General features: G+C 40.1%; 1 protein-coding gene and 1 pseudogene across 1 annotated transcript; one reads left to right on the top strand and one right to left on the bottom strand.

Annotated features, from left to right (window-relative positions):
* Positions 1–1,473: 1,473 nt before the first annotated feature.
* On the bottom strand, positions 1,474–1,575 carry LOC137275241 (small nucleolar RNA U3; annotated as a pseudogene).
* Positions 1,576–13,721: 12,146 nt separating this feature from the next.
* On the top strand, positions 13,722–15,268 carry LOC137272752 (uncharacterized). Its single transcript, XM_067805140.1, has one exon. It carries the CDS (start codon positions 13,825–13,827, stop codon positions 14,875–14,877), a length of 1,053 nt encoding a protein of 350 aa, XP_067661241.1. The 5' UTR covers positions 13,722–13,824; the 3' UTR covers positions 14,878–15,268.
* Positions 15,269–23,160: the final 7,892 nt, after the last annotated feature.

Here is a 23,160-nt window from a genome sequence, read left to right as displayed (position 1 = left end):
ATGCAACCAAAACATCAAACATAATTAAAACACATTTATCACTTATTCATGACATATAATATACATTGCTGCTTTTTAAAAAACAAATAAACAAATTATAAGCGTATAATCGCGATTCAAAAGTGCAATATTTTGTACTTGGGCTTACTTCCCCCGAAACGAAGCCGTCGGGAGACCGAACCCAGTCGTAGCGGGTGGATATGCACTCAAGTGTAACGACGGATTCTGATTGGCTGTTTCATTTGCTGATCTGCTGAGGGTTCATTGTGTGTACAGACAGATGATCTGTTTGATGGGCATTTTAGAAGTATAGCGAGTCACAAGAAAGTAAGATTCTTTATGGATAACAACTTCTTTTTGCGTACTTGATGCGTCGTTTCAGTATGGATTCATATACTGTTGTCAAACAAAATCATACACACTAAAACAAGTCGTTATCCATGAAGAATGTATATAGAGATGTTGGGTTTTGAAAATACATGTTCTCCGAATTTGCGCTCGATCCATTCAAAAATGACATCAGTAGAGATGGTAAACTACTGCGTGGCTGGAATCTGTCATTCGTCCAAGTACAAGGCAGGATTTGAAACTGACAAGAGTTTGCACCAGTTTCCGTCAGATCCAGTCATCCGAAAAAAGTGAATGTAGTTTGTTTGCAACCCACAGACATAAAAACATGTCATGTGTATCACACGTGCCTAATTACATAATGTGGCAGACACGGGACTCGGGTGCACGAGTCATAAATCAACTGATTTTCTTTATGTCGTATACTCTGATAGGTGTTAAGTTCAAATTACACGTGGTCAATGATTGAAGCTGTGTACTGCATGTTGTCTTTAGCAGACAGGCAGGCAGACATATAGGTGTGAATAAACCAGACACTGAGCTTTCTCTGTGACAGAGACTGCTTACCACAATCAACAAGTTTTTTTTACGTAACGAGTAGATCATTTACTTGTTTGTGTACACAACCAAGATAAGACTACTGCTCACGACCTCAGACGCTGGGCATGCATACTGTTTCAAGCTCCGCGAACCTATTCACTGCGCATGCGTTATGGACGCAGCGCAGCACAGCTGTTGAAACCAGTTTTCCCCCCAGCGCTGGGGGGAATTTAGTGAAACATTTGAACTCCGATTTCGCGGGCTTTTTTTTCATCGCGTTTTCTTCAACTTTATAGGTTGAATTGGCATTTTTTATGATTTGTTTCGGTAAGTGCATACCGAAAGGTACCAGAATCTGCAAAGTTGTGTTTTACGTTGCATGTGACCTTTAAGTTTTCGAAAGGTAAAGAGTTTGACAGGGAAGGATCTCACTGGTGTTGACCGGTAATGTGCCGATCTTGTCGAAGGGTGGTGACCCTTGCACGACCGCATGGTCATCTATTGTCTGTGTAGCTTTGTATCGATGCTGAAGATGGTAAATCGTAGTTAAGTTTCCGTCGAAATGACGGCAACATGTTGGACAGACACTCCAGCTCCAAACGGGTCCTCGTGGTTTGCTAGACTGTCAGTTTTACCCGAAGTCATGACGATGCATACTATAGAAATGATCCCAAAAAGTATGACCCAACTTTTGTGCAGTCTTATACCCACCAATGGCATTGACAATTCGTGCATGTTCGAGAGAAGTGTGTGCACCATATGCCAAAAATTAAAACCAACTAGGGATCCGAGTTTGTTTCTTGTTTGAATAAAAAAAACCTTGCGTTTCGTATGAGTGTGAGCGTAATCTGAGGTCTTATGCAGTTAATCAAAGGAATCTGTCTATATTGTTATCAGTTTTTATCGGAAATAGTGAGGAGAAGTACACTCAGGTCCTCGATATAAATATTTATACGTTAAGATATAATTATGTAAATAGACCAGACAAGATGTTCGCATGCGTTTTGTCTCTACTTGAAAGTAATGCGTTATTTGTCGCCTAGCCTCAGCCCGTAACATGTGGTAATTATTATTACCATGCCTGGCGAAAGGCACTGTAGAGATGGAACAAGGACTGGATTCAGGTAACTCCTGTATATCAACTGGTTATCCATGTAAGACTGCGGCGTGGTAACTCAGTGCATACATACACACACACACACACACACACACACACACACATACATACCATGAATATGTCACACTGGGTTTTGGATATCATGCATGTCTATTTACACCAGACTGTGATATAAGATATATAAGCATATTGTAGTTTTTTTAATAATCCTATTTTTATAACAAGATAATTCACTCACTTTACATTAACACAGTATTAGCTGCGTAGCAAAACAACAACGTTCCATGTTTATTAGTTCCATGTGACATTAGTCTTGTATTTAACACTACTTTAAGTTTGCCATGTGTTATGCTGGAAACTGTTATTAAACAAACGATCATAACGGATGATCTTAATGTCCATATACTACACACAAGGAAAACACAAAATCAAAGATTTTGAGAATAAATATTTAATAACAAGAAAAGAAGAGACAAAACCCTTTCCACATTCAAAAATAGCTGCGAAAAGCAGAGTCGATTGTAATATATGACTATATCATGCCCGTATATTTATTTCAGTGGTGTCATAGCTTCTATTGACAAGAGTCTCAAAACGACATTGTGGTGACAATACATTTCATTAAAAAAGTAGATTTTGTGTTTTCAAAGTGTTCGGAGTTAATGTTTCATAGATCTATACTATTTCCATTGCATGTAAGCAGTACCAGCTTATCTTGATACCTGTAATAAATAAATTTGCTGCACTACCATGAAAATGATGAAGAACATATATCATTGTCAACACTCTGTATTCTTCATAAGTAGCGTTTCGATGTATTGTGTAACATCTCTGACAGGATGTGTCGAAGACGTCAACACGAGTCTCAACGACTCGAGTCTCAAGAAGTCCCCCCTATTTTATGAACTGCACGTACGTAAGTGTATATCAATAACGCAGCGTTTACACTTAACAATTCCAGAGGGCCAAGTGGCGGCATTTCACTCGTGGTGTTCAATATTCTCAGTTATCCGAGACAGAACTAATTCCATTTCTATGACACGTACTCGGTAAATATTACGTGAGTAAATGGAATATCGTTCTTTGGAGAAGCGTGGAGAGAGAAGACGTCTAACCGGAAAGTTAAATAATACGGACAGGTTTAACAAGTTTTTGATTTCACTGCACAACTATAAGTCGTAAGCTGATCGATGAATGATTTTTGAGAAAGTGGCATATCGTGTATCCTCTGAACACATGTTTCTAACACATTCTGAATACTAGTAGGTTCTAAACACCTTTTGGAAACGTTTTTATAACACCCTCTTGACACTTGTTTGTTGTATCTGCTGAACATGTATTTCTAACACCTCTACATACGTGTTTGGTGTATCTGCTGAACATATATTTCTAGCACCTCTACATACGTGTTTGCTGTACCTTCTGAATGAGTGTTTCTGGGACCTCTTTAACATATTTTGGGACCTCCTCACCACGCATATTTAATTCCTTTTCAACATGGTTTCATGTTACCTATTCAACACTATTTTATCTAATACAAAATATGTCACTCGTTTTCGGAGCTCTGTAAGACACACATTAGATGAATATGTGTACAAATGTATATATGTATAAATAACGTGTTCCCTTTATTTTTTGTAACATCTTTAATCACAAAAAGACGATTTCACTTATTATACAATAAATGAATAAGACGATTGCAACTCTTCATTCTTCCACAGTTTGCAAATTGACCGTTTATAAATGTACATTACAGGTATATGACAGAATTTAGTACAATAAACACTATGGCATTTTATACAAGTAATGTTCTCAGTCCCGTTGCAGCATTGTGTCACCTAACGGTTACATACGAGGGGATATCAGAAAGTTTTGAGCCTTGCATATTCATACTTGACAAATAGTAATGGGCAAGGCACCTAACGTATATTAGTGTCCTAGCTACATATTCCCGGTAGGATCACATAGCTGGATGCATTTTTTCAATGGTAGTGCCTTGTAGAAGAGATATACCCCCTAGTGAATGGACAAGGTTGAATATAGAGCAGTAATAAGGTTTCTTGTTCTGGAGGGCAACACGGCCAACCAGGTTGAAGAGCGACTCACTGTTGTTTACAAGGAGTCTTCCCCTTCTGCTGCAATCATCAAACGTTGGGTGAAAGAGTTTCAGCGAGGAAGAGAGAGCTTAGATGATGACCCTCGGCCAGGACGACCCTCAACCAGTACCACCCAAGCAAACATTTACACTGTGCACCAACTAGTGATGGGAAATCGTCGTATCACCCTGCACGAGTTAGAAGATGCAACCGGGTTCTCATATGGATCCATTCACAGCATACTTCATGACAATCTCCACATGTCCAAGGTGTGTGCAAGATGGGTCCCAAGAATGCTTTCTGATGACATGAAGCTTTCTCGGGTCAACATCAGTGGCGCGATGCTGACTCGTTACCATGCCCATGCACACGCATGCACGAACTCATGCACAAGAGGTATAGGTGTCTTCGTGGCCCAGCGGATAAAGTCATGGAACAGAAAGCTACAGGAATGTGGTTCGATTCCAGGCAGCGGCGTACTGCAGAAATCATTAAATTGAAATTTAGGTGATAAAACAAGGACTGGTCTGGCTTGGGTATCTATGGACTTGGGTACTTATGGGTAACCTTAGGTTGTGTCTAGTTAGCTGGTACCACAAAACAAACATATTACGCGGACACGCGCACACGCATGTATTGCAGTCATACATGTGTTCACAAGCAGCACGCGTTTACTTCGCTACATGTGTGGTCTCGTAGGAATTCCGGTTTAGTATTGGGCAATCGACACACGAACATCAAGAGGCCGTCCTCAAGAGGCACGAATATTGCAGATAGATTACAAATCATAGATTAGATTAGGTAACAAATCACAAAAAAACATGACAATGGAACAAATATACAAAATCTGTTCTCTCGACGTCTATTGCCAAATAATAATTCAAATCAGAATTGTACGTAACATCTGGAACCTTAAATGTCCACCTTTTCTTGCACGTGCCTATATTATATGTTTGTGTCAACTTACAAACATACATGGAAAGAGTAAGTTTGGTTTAACACCGGGTCGGACAGTATACCTGATACATCACATCGCGTCTGTTTTATGTAGGATGAAATCCCGAAGAGATGAACAGTACTTTAGTTGGACGGGTAAAGTGATGAAACCCACAGGGACGTGCATGGTGGTAAAACCAACACGGACGGATAAAAAGGTGAAACCCAAAGGACGGAGATGGTGGTCAAATCCGCTGGGGTGGGTATGGTGGTGAAACCCATCGGGACGAGTAAAATGGGGAAACCCACGGGGACGGGTATATAGTGAAACCCATGGGGGCGGCTATGGCGCTGAAACCCTAAAGGTCGGGTACACTGGTGAAACCCACAAATACTCGTGTGGTGTTGAAACCCGTAAGGACGGGTGGCTGGTGTAACTCGTCTAAGCGGGTATGGCCCCATGAGGACGGGGCCGGAGTGAAACCCACGGGGACGGGTATATTGCTGAAACCCACGAGGCTGGCTGCAATGTTGAAAGAGGTCGGGTACAGTGGTGACTCCTACGCGGACGAGTATGTGGTGAACTGATCGTAAACTGAGGCGTCTTACGATTGGATCAACTGTGACCATCCCGTTGTGTGTTTCCTCGGGGACTATTTCATATATATAATTTATATAAGCATCATTTCCCAGGAGTGTGATTGACTTTTACAAATGCAAGGTATTGCCACGTGTCAGTACGATCCACTGATCACCGCTCTCGTCAGTCTATTTTTCTCAGGGGACGATATACGGCGTTTAAACACAATATGAATATTTTAGCATGTAGTTAGTCCAACTGTGTTGTTAGGCATATAGCCTTGAGAAAGGATTTTTTTATTCAAACATTACTACGATGTCGTTATGAGAATAGTCGGAGGAGGACTGGGAGGCCAGTTTATGGCTGGAATATTTCTAAAGGAACACAGTGCCATTATGGGTAAGATTATCGATCGACAACACATTACGCTTCAGCGAGTTTCAGCGAGGAAGAGAGAGCTTAGATGATGACCCTCGGCCAGGACGACCCTCAACCAGTACCACCCAAGCAAACATTTACACTGTGCACCAACTAGTGATGGGAAATCGTCGTATCACCCTGCACGAGTTAGAAGATGCAACCGGGTTCTCATATGGATCCATTCACAGCATACTTCATGACAATCTCCACATGTCCAAGGTGTGTGCAAGATGGGTCCCAAGAATGCTTTCTGATGACATGAAGCTTTCTCGGGTCAACATCAGTGGCGCGATGCTGACTCGTTACCATGCCCATGCACACGCATGCACGAACTCATGCACAAGAGGTATAGGTGTCTTCGTGGCCCAGCGGATAAAGTCATGGAACAGAAAGCTACAGGAATGTGGTTCGATCCCAGGCAGCGTCGACGTCGTACTGCAGAAATCATTAAATTGAAATTTATGTGATAAAACAATGACTTAGGTTGTGTCTAGTTAGCTGCTACCACAAAACAAACATATTACGCGGACACGCGCACACGCATGTATTGCAGTCATACATGTTTTAACAAGAAGCACGCGTTTACTTCGCTCACATGTGTGGTCTCGTAGGGATTCCGGTTTAATATTGGGGAAACGTCACTCATAATATCAATCATCTGTTTATCGTTCAGACACCGAACACAAAGAGGCCGTCGTCAAGGGGCACGAATAATGCGGATGCGGAGTTAGATTACAAATCATAAATTTTCACAAGAGCCAGGATGCAACCAGTCCCTCTCATTCGCCAAAGCCACAGAGTGGTGAGCATAACGATGATGATGATGATGATGATGATGATGATGATGATGACGCAAGTTTCGAAAAAATACAATGTCATGAAAGCAAGTGTTCATGTTTATGCCTTGTGTTTAAAAACTTGACAAAAAGCCAGCGTTGCGTTTCTTTTGCTGTTCAGTATATAATGAACACCTGAAGTCTACAAAATTCGTGTAGTGGCACTATCGTAGCAATAACAGAAGTAAAAATAGTAGTAGCAGCAGCAGCAGCAGCAACAGCAGCAGCAGCAGCAGTAGTAGTAGTAGTAGTAGTCATCATAATAAAAGCAGTAGTCGTCATCGTAATTGAAGTGGTAGTTGTGTAATCGTCGTCATTATAGTATAAGAAGTCGTCATTGTAGTAGTAGCGGTAGTCGTCTGTAGTAGTATTCGTACTCGTCGCAATAGAAGTAGTAGTAGAATAGTCGTCATTGCTATAGTAGAAGTAGTAGTCGTCATCGTAGTAGATGCCGTTGTCGTTACTTAACTGAGTCACTGAGTCGCTGTACATAACTTCTTTGAGTGTTCTTCGTTAATTATCACTGTTCAGGAAACGTTTTAATAAGTATGCTCGGGTAGTTATTGCTACATTAGGCAAAATTCCTTTGTCTCATATAACAATATCTTTAACACGCATCGCCGTGTTTCAGTGAAAGTTTAATGTGATTAAACCTCTTCAAAGTTGCACGCTCTGTCGACTTTGCTTTCATATACAGAAACATCAATACATAACTTGGGTGCACAACCTACGTCTGGCGAATAGCTTGACATTGCTTTTTCGATAAATCCAGTTTATATATATTAGTCATGCCAAAGAGATAAAATAATGGTTAGAAACAACGATACTCTTACGTTCTTTATTGTCATTTTATCACTATATTTTAGGGGATACCTTGGTCATTAACCCGGGAAAATGAGGGTTAAAATCGGTGAGGTGAGGTGAAATGGCGGTTTAACGCTCATCTGACGACGTGCATGTGTGTGAGTGTGTGGCTGCTCTCACTAGCTCAGACTTCATCTGGTTTTGTTGTGCTAGTACACTGAGATACCATGCCAAAGTTCAGCAGGAATACCCCACTAAGACACATTATACTGACTCCGACCCGACCAGTTCTTGTTTTACCCATTAATGCCGAGCTCCAGGCAAGGAGCAACAAGTACAATATTGTAACGTCTTTTTTCGTTTGACCACGCATGCGGTGGTTAGAATTGGTGTACAGCAACCCATGCTTGTCGTAAGAGGTCACGGAGGGGATTTTGGTGGGATGATTGAAAAACACATGCAGAAATGTTCGTGCGTGTGTGTGGCAGCTGCTGAATATGACTGGTTCACTGAGACACCATGCCCATGTTTAGCATGAAAACTACGTGCTAGACACATGTGTGTGAGTGTTGACGGACTTGCCCTATCGTACATGCCCTAGTGCGAACTGCTGCCACATTGCTGCTCTAGCTTCTGCTACCGGTGATGCTGACGTTGCCATGACGAGTACGGCGATTACCGCTATCGCCATGACGACTTCTGCTGTTTTATCTGCTACTCCGACTATCTGCTGCTCCGACTATTTCGACCCCGGTCTCGACTACGTCTTCTGTGATTACCCTATATGTAGGGATATGTGTTACGAGGTCACTTAATTCGCCAACACACACACGCACGCACGAACGCACGCACACACAAGCACACACGCACAAACACGCACGCACACACAAGCACACACGCACAAACACGCACGCACACACGCGCTCACAACAATGCTTACACACAAACAAACGTCAGTATTTGCAATAATCTTTAATACGACGTTAAATCCTAGTTTACTCTCCACAATTATCTACTGCATAATCAGACGAGTTATAAAGAACACTGACATCCACTTTTGATCAAATTAACTGTAAATGCTTCTAAGATAAACATAGCAATTTTGGGGAGAAGGTGTGAAAAAACACCATGTGTTCAAGCTGAGCAAAATACTGAATTGGTCTCAGAATATGTGTATCTTGGTATTTTTTTACTCGCACTGGTAGATTCTGTAAAGCTCAAAAGAGAATTGCCGAGTAAGCCTCACGAGCAATGTATGCGCTTTTAAGAAAATTACGTTAATTAGATATTTTCAATGACTGTTGACTTAAACTCCTCGGTAACCTTGCATGTTGTAATACGACTCAGAAGTCTTGGGCTTCGAGAAGAATACTATCTTAGAAAGGGTCCACATGAAAGTTTGTAAATACATGTATATATTCAAAGTTAAGCAATCGACACAAGACTACATGATATATAAATAAATGAATTGGGAAGACATCCAACAGATATACTCACAACGGTTACACTCATTTCATACTGGTGTAAACTAATTTCACAAACTGGTACATTGTCTAGTATGTTATACAGGATGATGTTTACAATGAAAACGAATGACAGAACACATATATTTACCTCTTATAAGTGTTTTAAACACAATTTTGGAATGTTACGGTTTAAACTATATAATGGATATCTCGAACCTATACAAGTAAGATCTGACTTAAAAGTAACCTTAAGTCTACACTAAATAACCCGTAGTGTCAACACTAGAAGGAATCAACTGACGGCTACTATTATAATGTGTTTAAGTTATCCCCCTACCTTAAAAGTTATATATTACACTTCCATTAAATGTTCCCATTTGGCTTACCTATTTTAGTTCCCATTTGGCATACCTATTGTAGTTCCCATTTGGCTTACCTATTTCAGAAGTTGTAACCACAAAGTCCCTGTAGAAACAGTTAGATGATATAATGCATAGTATTAAAGGAGACAGATTATATACATTGTATAAGAACACAATAAGAGATGAACTTCACTTCATGTTTTATTAATAATTACTTAATGCACGTAATTCATTTCACCAAACCATTATAGTAATTGCCCATCACTAGATAAATTTATATCCCTCATGTCTTGAAAGCATAAAGAACATTTGCTAAAAATAAGCAACTATGTGCTGTACATGCTCCAGTAAACAAATCTGTACTTTGTATTTTTCTCTATCTGACTATTGTGATTTTCTTCAGAATAAGCCATTCAAAGATATACGTAAACTGAGAGACGCATCAAACAGAACAAGAGTGATCCGCTTTGTGTGCGTTGTGGACAATGCGCAAACGGCATGATTACTTGTAAAGTTGGATAAAAATTATCACAGTTACTAACTTTGTTTAAAAAGGGTTATGTAAGTAAATAGTTATCACATTGTTTATCCTCCTTCACGTTGCTACAGGTAACATGTAATTAAAAGACATGAACATTCAGAAAGCAATCACTTTTATCATCATCTCAGGGAAATTAAAAGCCCCCTTTTTATGACAAAATCATCTTGAATTCTTTCCTACATAAATGTAAATTGTAAAGGCTTTTGAAGTTAAAACATGGTTTGTTTACATACATTTTTGTTTACAACCTTCAACTCCAGACGCGTAGAGTTCCCGTGGCGCACTCGAGTGTGAGCACTGCCAGGTCTTTGTAACATTCGCCTTACAATGGCAGTCGTTGGGCTCAAGGCTCATTGTCGTGTTATTTAAACAAACGAATCAATGTTTTGATACTTATAATTCAGAATATATATCAAAGAACAATAGATAAGCAATCTCACAAACGCCTCGTGGTGTGTTAGGGTTTAGGCGTCACAAAAATTCAGCTGCTGACATCGTATTCACTTGAAAGCAACTTTGTTTATTTCAAACAAGGTTATAAACAGACATTTTCGATTGTTATTCAGACCTATTATCAAGTCGCGTCCTGAAAAATATTTCTTTCACTCATGTATGTCATTGTCTCTGGCTTTCTCAATACAATCTAACAAAGCTGTGTAATCTCTGTCTAACATCAGTATGCATGCTTAGGGGGTATTGGTAAGCTCAGTACACAGCTGATGGCGATTTCTGTGAAAGAGACGTGTTGTTGACAGCAAAGGGATTACATTCTTGTATGTTTCAACAATATCTTCTGTCAATCTTGTTTTCGACGCACGGCATTTTCGTTTGGCGCATGAGTGAGTATCGGATGCGTTGAATTTGGATTTATCCATGCGTGTAGAACATGTAGATTTGTGCTATTAAACTTTGCGTGTCTGTGTGTGTGTTCATGAGGTTTGGTTGAGCGCATAAAATTTATACTAGCGTGTCCAATTTTGTGTGGGTATCCACGTGTACAAAACACATTCACTACATAGATGTATACGTGTGAGTTTTCTTAACCGTATGAGGCATTTTTAAAGAGACACAGAAACCAGTGAATTCACGACTGTTTTCGTTCATAAAATACGGCTTCCTGACTTATGGGATCGGATGATTAGAATTAATATTATAGAATAATATTAAAATAGCGCTCGTATCCACGCATCTAGTACATACTCTAGGCACTGGTATTTTTCCTCGATCCTTGGATGTCAGTCTCAAAGGCACATCGTGTTATCAATCTGAACTTCCCGGGCAGTATACAAGTCTTGCGGCCATTAGGCGCACCGAGTTCGGGGGCGTAGCTATCATAATGAAAAAAGCCTAGGCTTACTCATGATTGTTGCTAAAAAGGCTTGGAACGCCCTCAATAATATCTAAATATGAAGCTTTCTAACCTATTCGGCTTACCCGAAGAAACGCCTTCCCCATTCACAGCTGGGTGGACTGGGGCAAATAGTCACAACACTTTGTTCAAGTTTACTGCACGTTGCTGTACCTCCAACTAGGTGTTTGTACGTATTCAGGTGGCCACCATTTGATCATGTACCAAGGGATTCATGGGGTTTTTTTCAAGTGCACAGGGTTGTGTACTGCACACTAGGGATTGTGACAACACTGATAGAGTCTGCACACAATGTCGACTCCAAGGCTTTTACACCTGGTCACAGGTGGACTTGATCCTGACTCTTTTTGTGATCCTAGATCACAAGACTGTCGTCTTAGACAACTCGCCCACCATGCCCCATCAGAGGATTATTAAAACGTTTTTGTCAATGCATTAACGCGTGCAGGTGTAAAGTTTAGACATGGTAAATACATGTATATGCAGACAGTGGATGTTGCATCGAAGATATATTTACAACGCATATGCAGAGAGGGTTTATTTGGTTGTTATTTAACGCCAGACTCAGCAATACGCTTGGGCTTTATTGCGGCTGTCTGTAAATTATCGAGTCTGGACCAGACAATCCAGTGATTGACAGCATGAACGTCGATGTTCTCAATTGTCATACGATAACATGCATCAACCAAGTCAGCCAGCCTGACCACCCGATCCCCTGAGTCGAATGTTACGACAAGCATGGGTTATTGAAGATCAATTCAAACCCGGATCTCCATGGGTTGTAGAGAGGGAGAGAGTTTGGTTTAACCAATTCAAGCTTTGAAACTAAAACAACATTTGTTTGAGAATGCTCAATGTAGGAGAAAAGTCCGATGTTATACACGTAATGACGTAAAAGTTACCATTTTGAAACTCCTCGTATATTGGCATGGTGACAAATGACATAATAGGCAAAACGGCAAAATCACTGGACCACCCTCCCATCCACCCTAACAGTAGTGAAAAGATAGTTAAGGACCGAGTAGTTGTCAGGAACATATAACTTCTATAGCTTCTTTCTAAAGGTTAAACGTGCAGAAAGATCGGAATGTCTCAATCGGTATTCCACACCTAAGTATGTTTACGAATGGTAAATTATATGCACAATCATTATGGCTAAGACTGGACTAGAGGTATCTTGACACTCCCATAGGTCAGTACACGCCACGGGCCACGGTGTAGATCACGGTGTTTTATCACAGTTTCCCAGTCAGAGCGCACTCTCTGACACCAGACATCATGCTAGCATGGCCCAATAGGACTAAAGCCGACAGGGATCGTAAAATTTGAAATTGGGAAAAAAATGTAACGTTGATGTGAATAATATCAGACATGACCAAGGTAGTTTATGGGTTTAAACCTTTTTATTCTTTCCCATACAATCATTGTGGTTGAAAGAATAAAGAGGCTTAAATCAATAAAATATCTTGGTCTATAGGAACTCTAAACGGCACTAAAAGACATATCAGAAATGTAGAAATGTTTGGAAGTAGGCCTCAAAGGTGAGTGTGTGAGTATAGTTTTGACCATCGGGCTACCCAGATAATAAGGATTCACGTGAATCATTACATAACTACCTACATGTCATGTCATGATAACCCGGGTACCAAAACTTCACGGGAATCATTCATCCAGCCCAAACGTCATGTTATGATAACCCAGGTACCAAGAATTCACAAGAACAACACACTATACGTCATGTCATGATAACCCAGGTACCACGAATAAACGAGAATCATTTATACACCACTCTGTACAACATGTCACGATAACCCAGGTGCCAAGAATTCACAAGAATCATTTATACAACACACTATACGTCATGTCATGATAACCTTTTCACCAGCTTATGATAACCCATTAGCAAGGATTTCACATGAATCATTTATTGAACACGCGATAACGCCAAGTTATGACAGTCGAGGTGCCGAGGTTTCTTGTATAATCCAGGTTGTGTGGTTTCACATCTCTTGATACCAAAGTATCACGTGAATCGGTTGTACAGCAATGTCATGTCAGGATAACCCAGGTAGCATGGTGACACGTGACATGATCATACAACAACCTAACAATGTGCGTTGATCACCCTCCGGTTACGCTCGACTCAACGCTCTGCGCCAAATGAAATACTTTCCCCCTCTAATCCGTCTCGCTTGGATAACTTCATACCTCTGTCAGTCTATTCATTTCCCAATACCATGACAGTATTTATATCCTCTGGCATTGTGTGGGTCTTTGTTGTCAAAGAATGAAGCAACACAACATAACAGTTCGCGTCTTTAGAAGACAGCATTTGCAGGTTCGTGACCCGACGGAGTGTTAGGTGTGTTAGTGCCTGGCTACACAACTAATGACCACGGTCGCGTAAATATGTTTCAGTTCAAACTCACCAAACCAACCGAGGATGAATTTGAGACAGATAACAGCAAGACCTCACCACAGACCAGGGTGAAACCTACGAGAAAATCCCGACAGATTTCGAGCTCGGATCATGGGAACGAGAAGACACGATTGTCCGTTAGAACTCTTCCTCCTCTGAAAGGGAAGGTACCCACAAACAAAGGGCCACTTGGGCGTGCCTCTATCAGCGAGGGAATAAAACCACCCGGGAAGCAGATGCCAAGCGACACTGATTCAGATGTGGACCCGAGACGTGCTTCCGTGCCAGTCCCTCAGAAAACTGGCAAAGCTATGTTCGCAGGGCTAGGAAGGAAGGTAACAAGTATGGTCCGTGCGAGAATAGCCTTCCAAGGAAGTGGGAAGAAACGAGACGAAATCATGAACTCTAACAGCATGGAAGCGATCCATGAGATGCCAAAGGTTCCTCGTTTTTCATCATTCCTTTCCCCCGAGGCACAGTACGCTATGATGATGGGATATGAGGACGTTCTCCACAGTCAGCTCAGCAAGTCCCATCCGGAGTACCGGTCGGTCTTGAGGAGGAACAAGACACCGATGATTCGCATGGGTATCGTGAAGCTGAACCGCAAGAGAGGTACATCCAGGACAACCTTAGATGTTGGTGTCGATGAAGAAGACTCCGATCCGGAAACTGAAACCACAGCTGCAGCACCGGAAGTGGACGATGATGACATAGACGAATTATGGAGAATTGATTCACACAGTCGCTCCATGATGGCGCCCCTTGCCACCAAAGCATCGATGCATAAGACGTTGTCCCGGAGGTCAAAGGCTCAGATGATTCCAATGGATCGGCGTCTGGAACTGACATATCGGATGGAGAGCGCGATGGACATCTTGGACACTCTTCGACGACTTCATGGTCAGCCACCAATCTCGCCCCGAGTCCGGTCCAACAAACGAGACATTGCCCCTATCAGAGACTACAACTCATGGACAAATGTGTGGAAGAGAGAGTTTTCCCAAAGTGTCAGAAGGCACTCAGCTAAATTTAAAGTTTGAAATTATTTGTTTGGAAACGGTGTCGTATATTCAGTGTTCGTGGTGAATGTGGATTTTCATTGTGTGATGACGTACATATGGATCTGAAGGTTTGTCATGTGACGTTTGTTAAAACCGACTATAAGATGAACAATATTGCAATGTCGATGTAGCGAAAAAACATATGCTTGTTTTCTGCTAACACAAAAAGTCACCGTATCACTGATTTGTTACTCGCTGTGTAAATACTCACTTTTGCTGTAATTGGGACATTCCATAAAAAGTAAATTTTGTAAACTAATGATTATATTTGATGTGATTAGTCTGTGAAGACTTTAAACTTAAATGCAAATGTCCTGTAATTTCTAGGCATGTTTCAACACGTGCTGCTCCCAGCTGTACCGAAGAATGATTTTCTGTCTCCTCAGATTTAATTATTAAATCTGTTTATATATATACGTGTAAATGTCATCATACGATTTTATTAACATTTACAAGTGATTTTTATTACCATGTGGTTTTCAATTAAAATTTGATCTGAAGTTATATTTTGGTTTGGGATTTATCATTCGGGGTCCAGTTGTTAAAGGGAAAGAGCCATATCATGAGGTGGTGATTAATTTCGTTTTTAATTTAATTTATGGTGACGGGTTTTAACAAAAGCACGTGGAACCTTACAATTACGGAAACCCGAGACAATCAGCAACCCATGCCTAACCTAAGAGGCGACTAACGAGATAGGGTGGTCAGACTCGCTGACGTGGTTGACACATGTCATCGTATACATGATGGCTGCTTATCAAGCTAGTCACTGGACTGTCTGGCCCATTTACATACCGCAACCATATAGCTGGAATATTGCAAGTGGGGCGTGAAACAATAAACAACAGGACACCATTCTTTGTGTCATGGCGACCTGTAACTTACGATCTGAGACAGGTTAGTAGTGGTTGATATGATGACACACAGTCAGTCATGATGACAAACAATCAATGATGATGACGAACAATCAGTGATGATGACAATCACACCCTGCTACAACCGTTCTCATTTACGTTAGGCTACAAATACATTGTATTTAATGGACAAATATCCCACTCGAAAACTATAAGTGACAAAAACATTCTTACAATAATAAATCTCTCCAGTAGTAAAGCAGCGTTCCGACTAAGTCAAAAGAATGGGTTTAAGAATCACTATCAATTAATAATAGTATTTGGTGATAGGAAGAAAGTGGTTGCTTCCTGCCTTGTTGCTCGCAAATACTTACTACTTAAGCACATTGTGTGATGACATGTGCTACCTGTATGACAATCTACCCTCCTCGAGAACACCTGGTGTCACGCCTGATTTTCAGTGGTAATTTCATATGTATAATTGTCTGAGCTATTTACCACTTTATACCAAAATGAATCTGTTTCCGGTGATATTTTATTTTATTTTATTTTATTTTATTTTATTTTATTTTATTTTATTTTATTTTATTTTATTTTATTTTTATTTTGGCTCTTTCATTACATAGTTACCTGTGGCACCAGTAATTGGCATGCAGATGAAAAGGTTCCCCTGGACAGGTATAGGAAACTAGAGTGAAGTAAATTAAAATGTATCATCTTTGTGACTGATTCGTGAAATCAGGAGATACTCTTCATTAAAGCCTCGAATCACTCCTCAAAATTTCAACCACAGTCGCATGACGTTCTTGTAACGGTAGGGAATTGATTAAGAATATTTGGGGGTTTTTTTGGTATATCATTGATCTGATTTCGTTAAAAATGGTGAAAACGAAAATGACATTGTTCTTTTCCTTGTTTTTCCTTGACATGAAGAAAAGTTTTTATTAAAGCTTAATCAAGCATAGTGATGTTCTTATGTTTTTTGCGTTATAAATTAAATAAGCATTAACTCGCTTATAAGTTTGCTTTTTGGTAGGAGGGGGAGGGGAGAGGGGTTTGTGTTTGTTTGCTTTGTGTTTCTTTGATTTTTGGTTGTTCTTTTCTTTTCTTTAAAAACATTTTCTTGCAATACATTGCAATATGTATCGCAATATATGCTTTCGAATCGCAGTATGGAAATTCTTTGCAATACCCACCTCTAGCTTCTATGAAATGAACAACCGTCACATATATTGATTTTACGCCGGTACATAACGGTTGTTCTTCAATCTGCCGATAATCCATTGCTCCAATGTATGCGTTTATGACGTAATGAAGTAATCAGCTTCATGGATGTGAACGTCTTTTTTATGGCATATATCTATACAATAAAAAGGTTGTCATAGATAAAGTTGTATGCTGCATTATTGACTCATCAAACGATCGTTTTTCAAGTGTCATCGTAAAAGTGATGTTTGTTGATTCGCTCCAGTGATTTTAAATGTGACTCAAACTTAACTGTAGAACTCAATTCAATGAATAGCCTAATCAATACAACATCGCTTCGCAAACGTAAATCTAAAAAGGACTATAAAAGATTAAGTTGATCGTTATATAATAAGTAAAATTGATTAATTGATATATTTATCTCATCATACTTATGAATTTTTATATTTTAGCTTTTTCGTAAGTTTGTGTGGGTATTAAACGTTGTTTGAACATTAGTTTACTAATCGTTATTAGAAACTCATAAATAAACATATTCATCGCAAAACGGGGAACTAATCAGTACGTCGGTACGCAAATGTACAACTTTACGACAATTATCGAAAAGATGGGGGTCATAAATTCATCTGTTTGAATGGCATTTTAGAAGTTGATGGGTTACAGAAAAATGTAATACTTTATGGATAACAACTTCTTCATTTCTATCAGGAGCTATACCGACACGTCGCATCATAGAAATAAAGAAGATAGTATTAATCCTTTCTGTCCAAAATTCAGTTAAACAGGTTATTGTCTATATATTTTTCCTATTCTTATTTCTGAAGTACTCTTGTTCGGAGGGATGTATTTAATGGGTGAATGATAAGTGTTGTTAGGATGTCAGCTGAGATAATCGAGACTGATTATCTTCCTTTCGTCCATGTATAACATGACGTATATGTTTGACACTAACGAAAATCAAACTAGGTACTGAGTGTTTGAAATTTACCTAATCATTGTGGTTTTAGTGATAATGATCACAAAATATTACATTATTACATGCCTAATGTCATTTTATAACCCCTTCTCACAAGGGTTAAACAACATGTACATATATAGGCCTGAAATCCAGTTTACAGATTATATTTACAGACGCCAAAATACAAGTTTACTTTTCTTTAAGAACTTCAGGATATCAGTCTAAAAAATTCCTCATTGTCCAGATTAGACGGTCTTCATGTGATCTTATGATGGAGAAGATGGGAAGATATTATAATATTTCAAGAGAAGAGTACATTTTGTACATTAAATGAAACTGAAAATGAGTTCCACATTTTCTTGGTATGTCCTTATTACGCTGATTTAAGGACAAAATATCTACCACACTGTTCCCATAAATTATTAATTATTAATTATTAATTGAATGAACACTAAAAATGCCAGAAATATTCGCAAACTTGGTAAATATATCCACCAGGATTTTGTATATTAAAAACCATCTGCAGACATTGTGATTGTATGCCATTACTATCACCTGACTTCATTTGTACTACAGGCCTGCGGTATCTTCAGTATTGAAATGGAAGATATTTGATTGAAGCTGAGGCTACCTTTGTGTTTAGAGTGAGTGAGTTTAGTTCAGCTCTGGTTTCAATGGTGTTCTTAGCATGTCACGGTAAGTCAGCTTGGTGTGGAGGAAATCCAGGAGAAATGCAAGTCTTTCTAGACTGAAGCACGAGCATGGCTAATGTGCCAACACACCGAGACATATACTGACGGAAACAAATAAAGGAACACAGGAAAATTCAACCGTTCCTTTAACATTTTCCAGTTTTTATCACCAGCTTTGAATAGCGTTGTGAGCGAAATCTGAAAAAAAGAATAAAGGAACACTGCCATGAAGTATTGTTCCTTCATTTCTTTCCTTCAGTATATCCTCAGGGCCTAGATTTTCGACAGTCGCAAGTGCCATGCATTAACATTAAGTTACGACTATCTTAGCACTAAGAGAACTTCGAAAATCTTGGCCCAGGGCAAGCTGAGATTCGAACCAAAGATCTTTGCTATCATACCTAAAGGTCGAAACAGGGCGCAGCAAAACTTGACGCAAAAACACATATCCAGTTTAAAATACCAATACATGAACCTTACAACATGCTGTGGCATGTACACATGTGCACAGACACACACACATAACGTACCAAAATATAAACTGACATACACCAGTATAAACTGATACTCATACGTTTCAAGCCTAATCAACACAACCGTCGGAAGCATAAGTACTACCGACACATATCCACACCACGAATCTATTAAGATATCCAGTGGATACTCAAAAGCAATATGCAGTCTCTGTGCGTGTTGTAAACTGACTAAAGTATACACCAGTCTTTGATGGTAGCTAGAACTGAAACCAAAAGGGGAATGATTATCCAGTGATGATATACTATCCAAAAAAAGAAACGCATTGGCGACTTGTGTTGTGACTGTTGTGCTCAAACAATCGCCAAAATATGCAACAAAGGTTTTGATAACATGATTTTACACAATTGCACAGGTGAAAAATAACTTTTACCAGAAAATGTTTTTAATGAGATTTCTTTCAAAAATTAGGAAGGCATCGCCACAACGCAACAGAAATCACCTTCCATTCGAAACTGTGCAGCCAATAGCATTTACTGTCTGGCAGTAACATCCAGATTACTTTCAGAAACTGGCATTCGTATTGAAGGCATTTCAAGGTCAAATCGCTACGTCACGTCTTGACTTCGACACGGAACATCGCCACTGAAAGAATGCAGGATATTACCAATCGTCTGTTGCCAGGCGTCTGAATGTTAGTCTGAGCAAGATACCATGGCTTGTAGCTCGTAGCAACCAAACAGGTATAACAAATGATCGTCCCTGTACAGGCAGACCTCGAGATATCACTGGAGAGCAAGATCGGAACATTCGGGTACTACAGTTGCGTGATCGTACCGCCACGGGTGAGAGCACAGCAGCCAGGGTGCCTGGACTTCAGAAGATATCCGGCCAAACTGCACGGAACTGGCTGAAAGAAATTGGTCTGAGAGCCAAGAAGCCCGACGTCATCTCCTTTATCTAAAAATATCTGTTTGGTTGTATAGACATTACCTTCTTCCAAACTGATGTAAAATTCCACTCACTATAGTCCACGAGTTATACATGTTTGATATACAACATTTTCGCAACAGATTTCTTGTCTATGTGTTTCGGTTTTTGGGGATAGTATATAGTGACATAATTGATAATATATTCAGAATCAAAATGACACATCACGCTTGTTGTGTTTCGAAATCACACATTATCTGAACGTAATAGTTGATGTCCTCGAATCGCCATCGACAGGCACCGTGTAATACTGCTTTAACTTCAGCAAAGTCATTGTATATGATACAAAGGTTTGTCCAGCATATACAAGTCAATTTCCCCATGCAAATACTCAAGTATCGGGCTGTCGTGTTATACCATGCCGCTCTGCACCTAGACAATACTGATGCCAGATGTCAAACATTCAACATGCACCTCCCATTACACCACAAACACTCTTCCGTAATAAATTCTTTAGTGAAAGCGTCGAAAGCATTGGATTAACATACGGCCAAACAACCAGTCGCGCGATTCTTTATGGGTCCCGTGTGGTTTGATCAGTGACGAGACTTGAGCACAATGTGAAGAATGTTCACCAAATATAGGCTGCCATGGTTTGATAGACGTCCTAAGCGAACACTACACAACTCTCAAGTGTAATATATTCAACATTGACTGTCAAACACAATGAGCGTTAAGAGGGTCATGGATCTTCTATCACGGAAGGCCTAATTCAAAGCTCTGTCTCGCTGAATAAGCGAACGCCGAACTTCTAATATCGAAAAACACCATGCTTAAAAGCTTCCCGCGGAGGTAGAAGTGGAGCGTCGCTTGGAATTAACTCTGTGGACTGTAATCTCTCTCTCAAATGAAAACTGTTGGATTGGTCCTACAAAGGGCCATGGAGACCTTTCACTGCTGCACTTATTAAATGAACCCATATGCTATATTATTTTCTAACGTAGGGATATTATGAGGCCGATATAGTGAGGCTTAGATTGGTTAGTGATATTTTTCGCGTTGACAACCACAATGGATATGATTGAAGTAATGTTAACAATGATACTAACAACTAAATACCTCCAGGGTGACAGTGTGAGGTTGGGGTCAACGCGTTGGTCAATATCCAAGCTATATCAAAATTTGGGGGACAGCAGAAATTTCGTAATGGTCAGCAAAGATATTTCAACCCCGTTCACTTCAAATCCAATCGGAGCGATGGGACAGTGGTTAAAGCTTCACCGAAGACGAGAATACGATTTCCTACATAAAGTGAGTGTGTAAACTCATTTCTGGCGTCCTGCGGCGTGATATTGCTAGAGTATTGTCCAAAGCGGCACAAAAGCAAACTCACTCACTCGCGCAAACCTTATCTTAAATAGGACGTTAAACCCCACTACACCTCACCTCACCTCCCGGCGGTGGGCTATGTTAGGTGTAAAGGTGTTCGCTCGCCACGCGTCCCGGGTTCGATTCCCCATAGGGCTACAATGTACAAAGCACATATCTGGTGTTCTCAGTTATACTGCTGGAAGACTGTTAAAACCATACTCACACGCAGTGTGAGAAATAGTTCACTTCCACAAATATGAATGCAGAAACTAAGCAAAAGGTTGTGAAAGATAAAATACCATGTTTTCTTATCAGGACAGACTTTGCATGATATGAATATGTATTATGAGTTAACAAATCGGAGAGAGTGATTATGATCCCATGAAAATTCACTTGCCAGTCGGGGCAGAGACTGGAGATTTACTGGCCCGACTGAATTTGTACTAGCCACGAGCTAGCGGCCCAGTGGCTTTTTCGCACACTGTTCAGACACCCATACCCACACTCCCCAATACTCGCATTCGCACATTTTCTCCCAGTCGTGGATGTTCCAGCGTTGTCCAGCAACCTCTAGGTAAGAGCCGAGAAGTAGCATCAGTTACCACAAAGCGTTCGGGGCACTACGTCAGTCGTAAGCTCACAGTAAAGTATATAAATACGATCGCTCGTAACGAACGCTCTGTGGATTGGCGTTGATGTGACTGGTGACATATTAACGTCCTACACGTCATCTGGAGATAACATAGGTTTCTGATTCAAATTCGATTATATACAGGTCTCTGTTCCCCAGCTGGTATATTGTTAAGCGTGGTGGTCAACAATAGCAGAAGTTAATAATTTGGAGACTGTACGTGCGCCTGCCGAATAGATGCGTACATATCTTAAAGCGCACGTAAAATCTCCAAATACATCGGTAGCATGTTTTCTGCTTTTCTCGATCGGGGAAAAGTCACGTAGTTTTAAAATAATGCCAGAAATACTTGGAAAATGCTTTGGGGGAATTATTTGATAATGGTTGATATTTTAGATTCAAAACTCACATATTATCGTTCATACTGTCTCGATCTAATATGGCATGAGTAATCACGATGTACCATTCCCTAGTCATAATGATTGCTCGTAAAATATCGAAAAGTTCCATGGTAAAAACACTTCTAAAGAAACATTTTTGTCTGTGACCAACCTGGCAGGCAGACATGGTGACAGCGTGGTCAGTACATGTCAGGGGCCGTCTCAAAAGATCAAGTGTCAGTCGAATGACTTCAACGTGGTCCCGCAGGCGGTATTCGTCCTCGATTTTGAGAGCAGGGTCTTCTACTTTTTGTCACACTTCTGGGACCATTCTCGCAAAAGAACCATACAAAAGCTCTGTAACGTCTGAAAGCTTAAATGTGGTATTTTTGCGAACAATATAATTCTTACAGGTACACCAGATCAGCTCAATTGGACTGAGTGGCCTTGTTTTGCAGGTAGTTCGTCAGTGATGTACTATGCAGTAAACCGTGTCATGGCTGACGAGAGGATCCACCTTTTGTTTCTGCAGTATGAAGTACTGGTTTAAATTTGAAATTAATAGTTCTACAGATACCTCAAGTTGCATATTGCCAGTTCAGTGCTCATACACGAATTGAAACTTTTATAGTTGAACAAGATTATCTCTGTGATTTGCATTAACACTTTTTACGTAATTATTTTTAGTATAACTACTACAAGAGCTCCGTCTTTTCCACATACAGATGTTTAAAAAAAACGACTTTTAACAGTTTTTGTCATTTAA

This window comes from Haliotis asinina, chromosome 2 (genome assembly GCF_037392515.1).
Source record: "Haliotis asinina isolate JCU_RB_2024 chromosome 2, JCU_Hal_asi_v2, whole genome shotgun sequence".
Classification (NCBI taxonomy): Eukaryota; Metazoa; Mollusca; class Gastropoda; order Lepetellida; family Haliotidae; genus Haliotis; species Haliotis asinina.
Note: the sequence above shows the minus strand (reverse complement) of the source record. Positions and strands in the feature narration are given on the sequence as shown.

What these genes read in the sequence shown, in the direction of transcription:
- LOC137272752 (XM_067805140.1), top strand. Translation starts at nt 13,825, where the DNA reads ATGTTTCAGTTCAAACTCACCAAACCAACCGAGGATGAATTTGAGACA.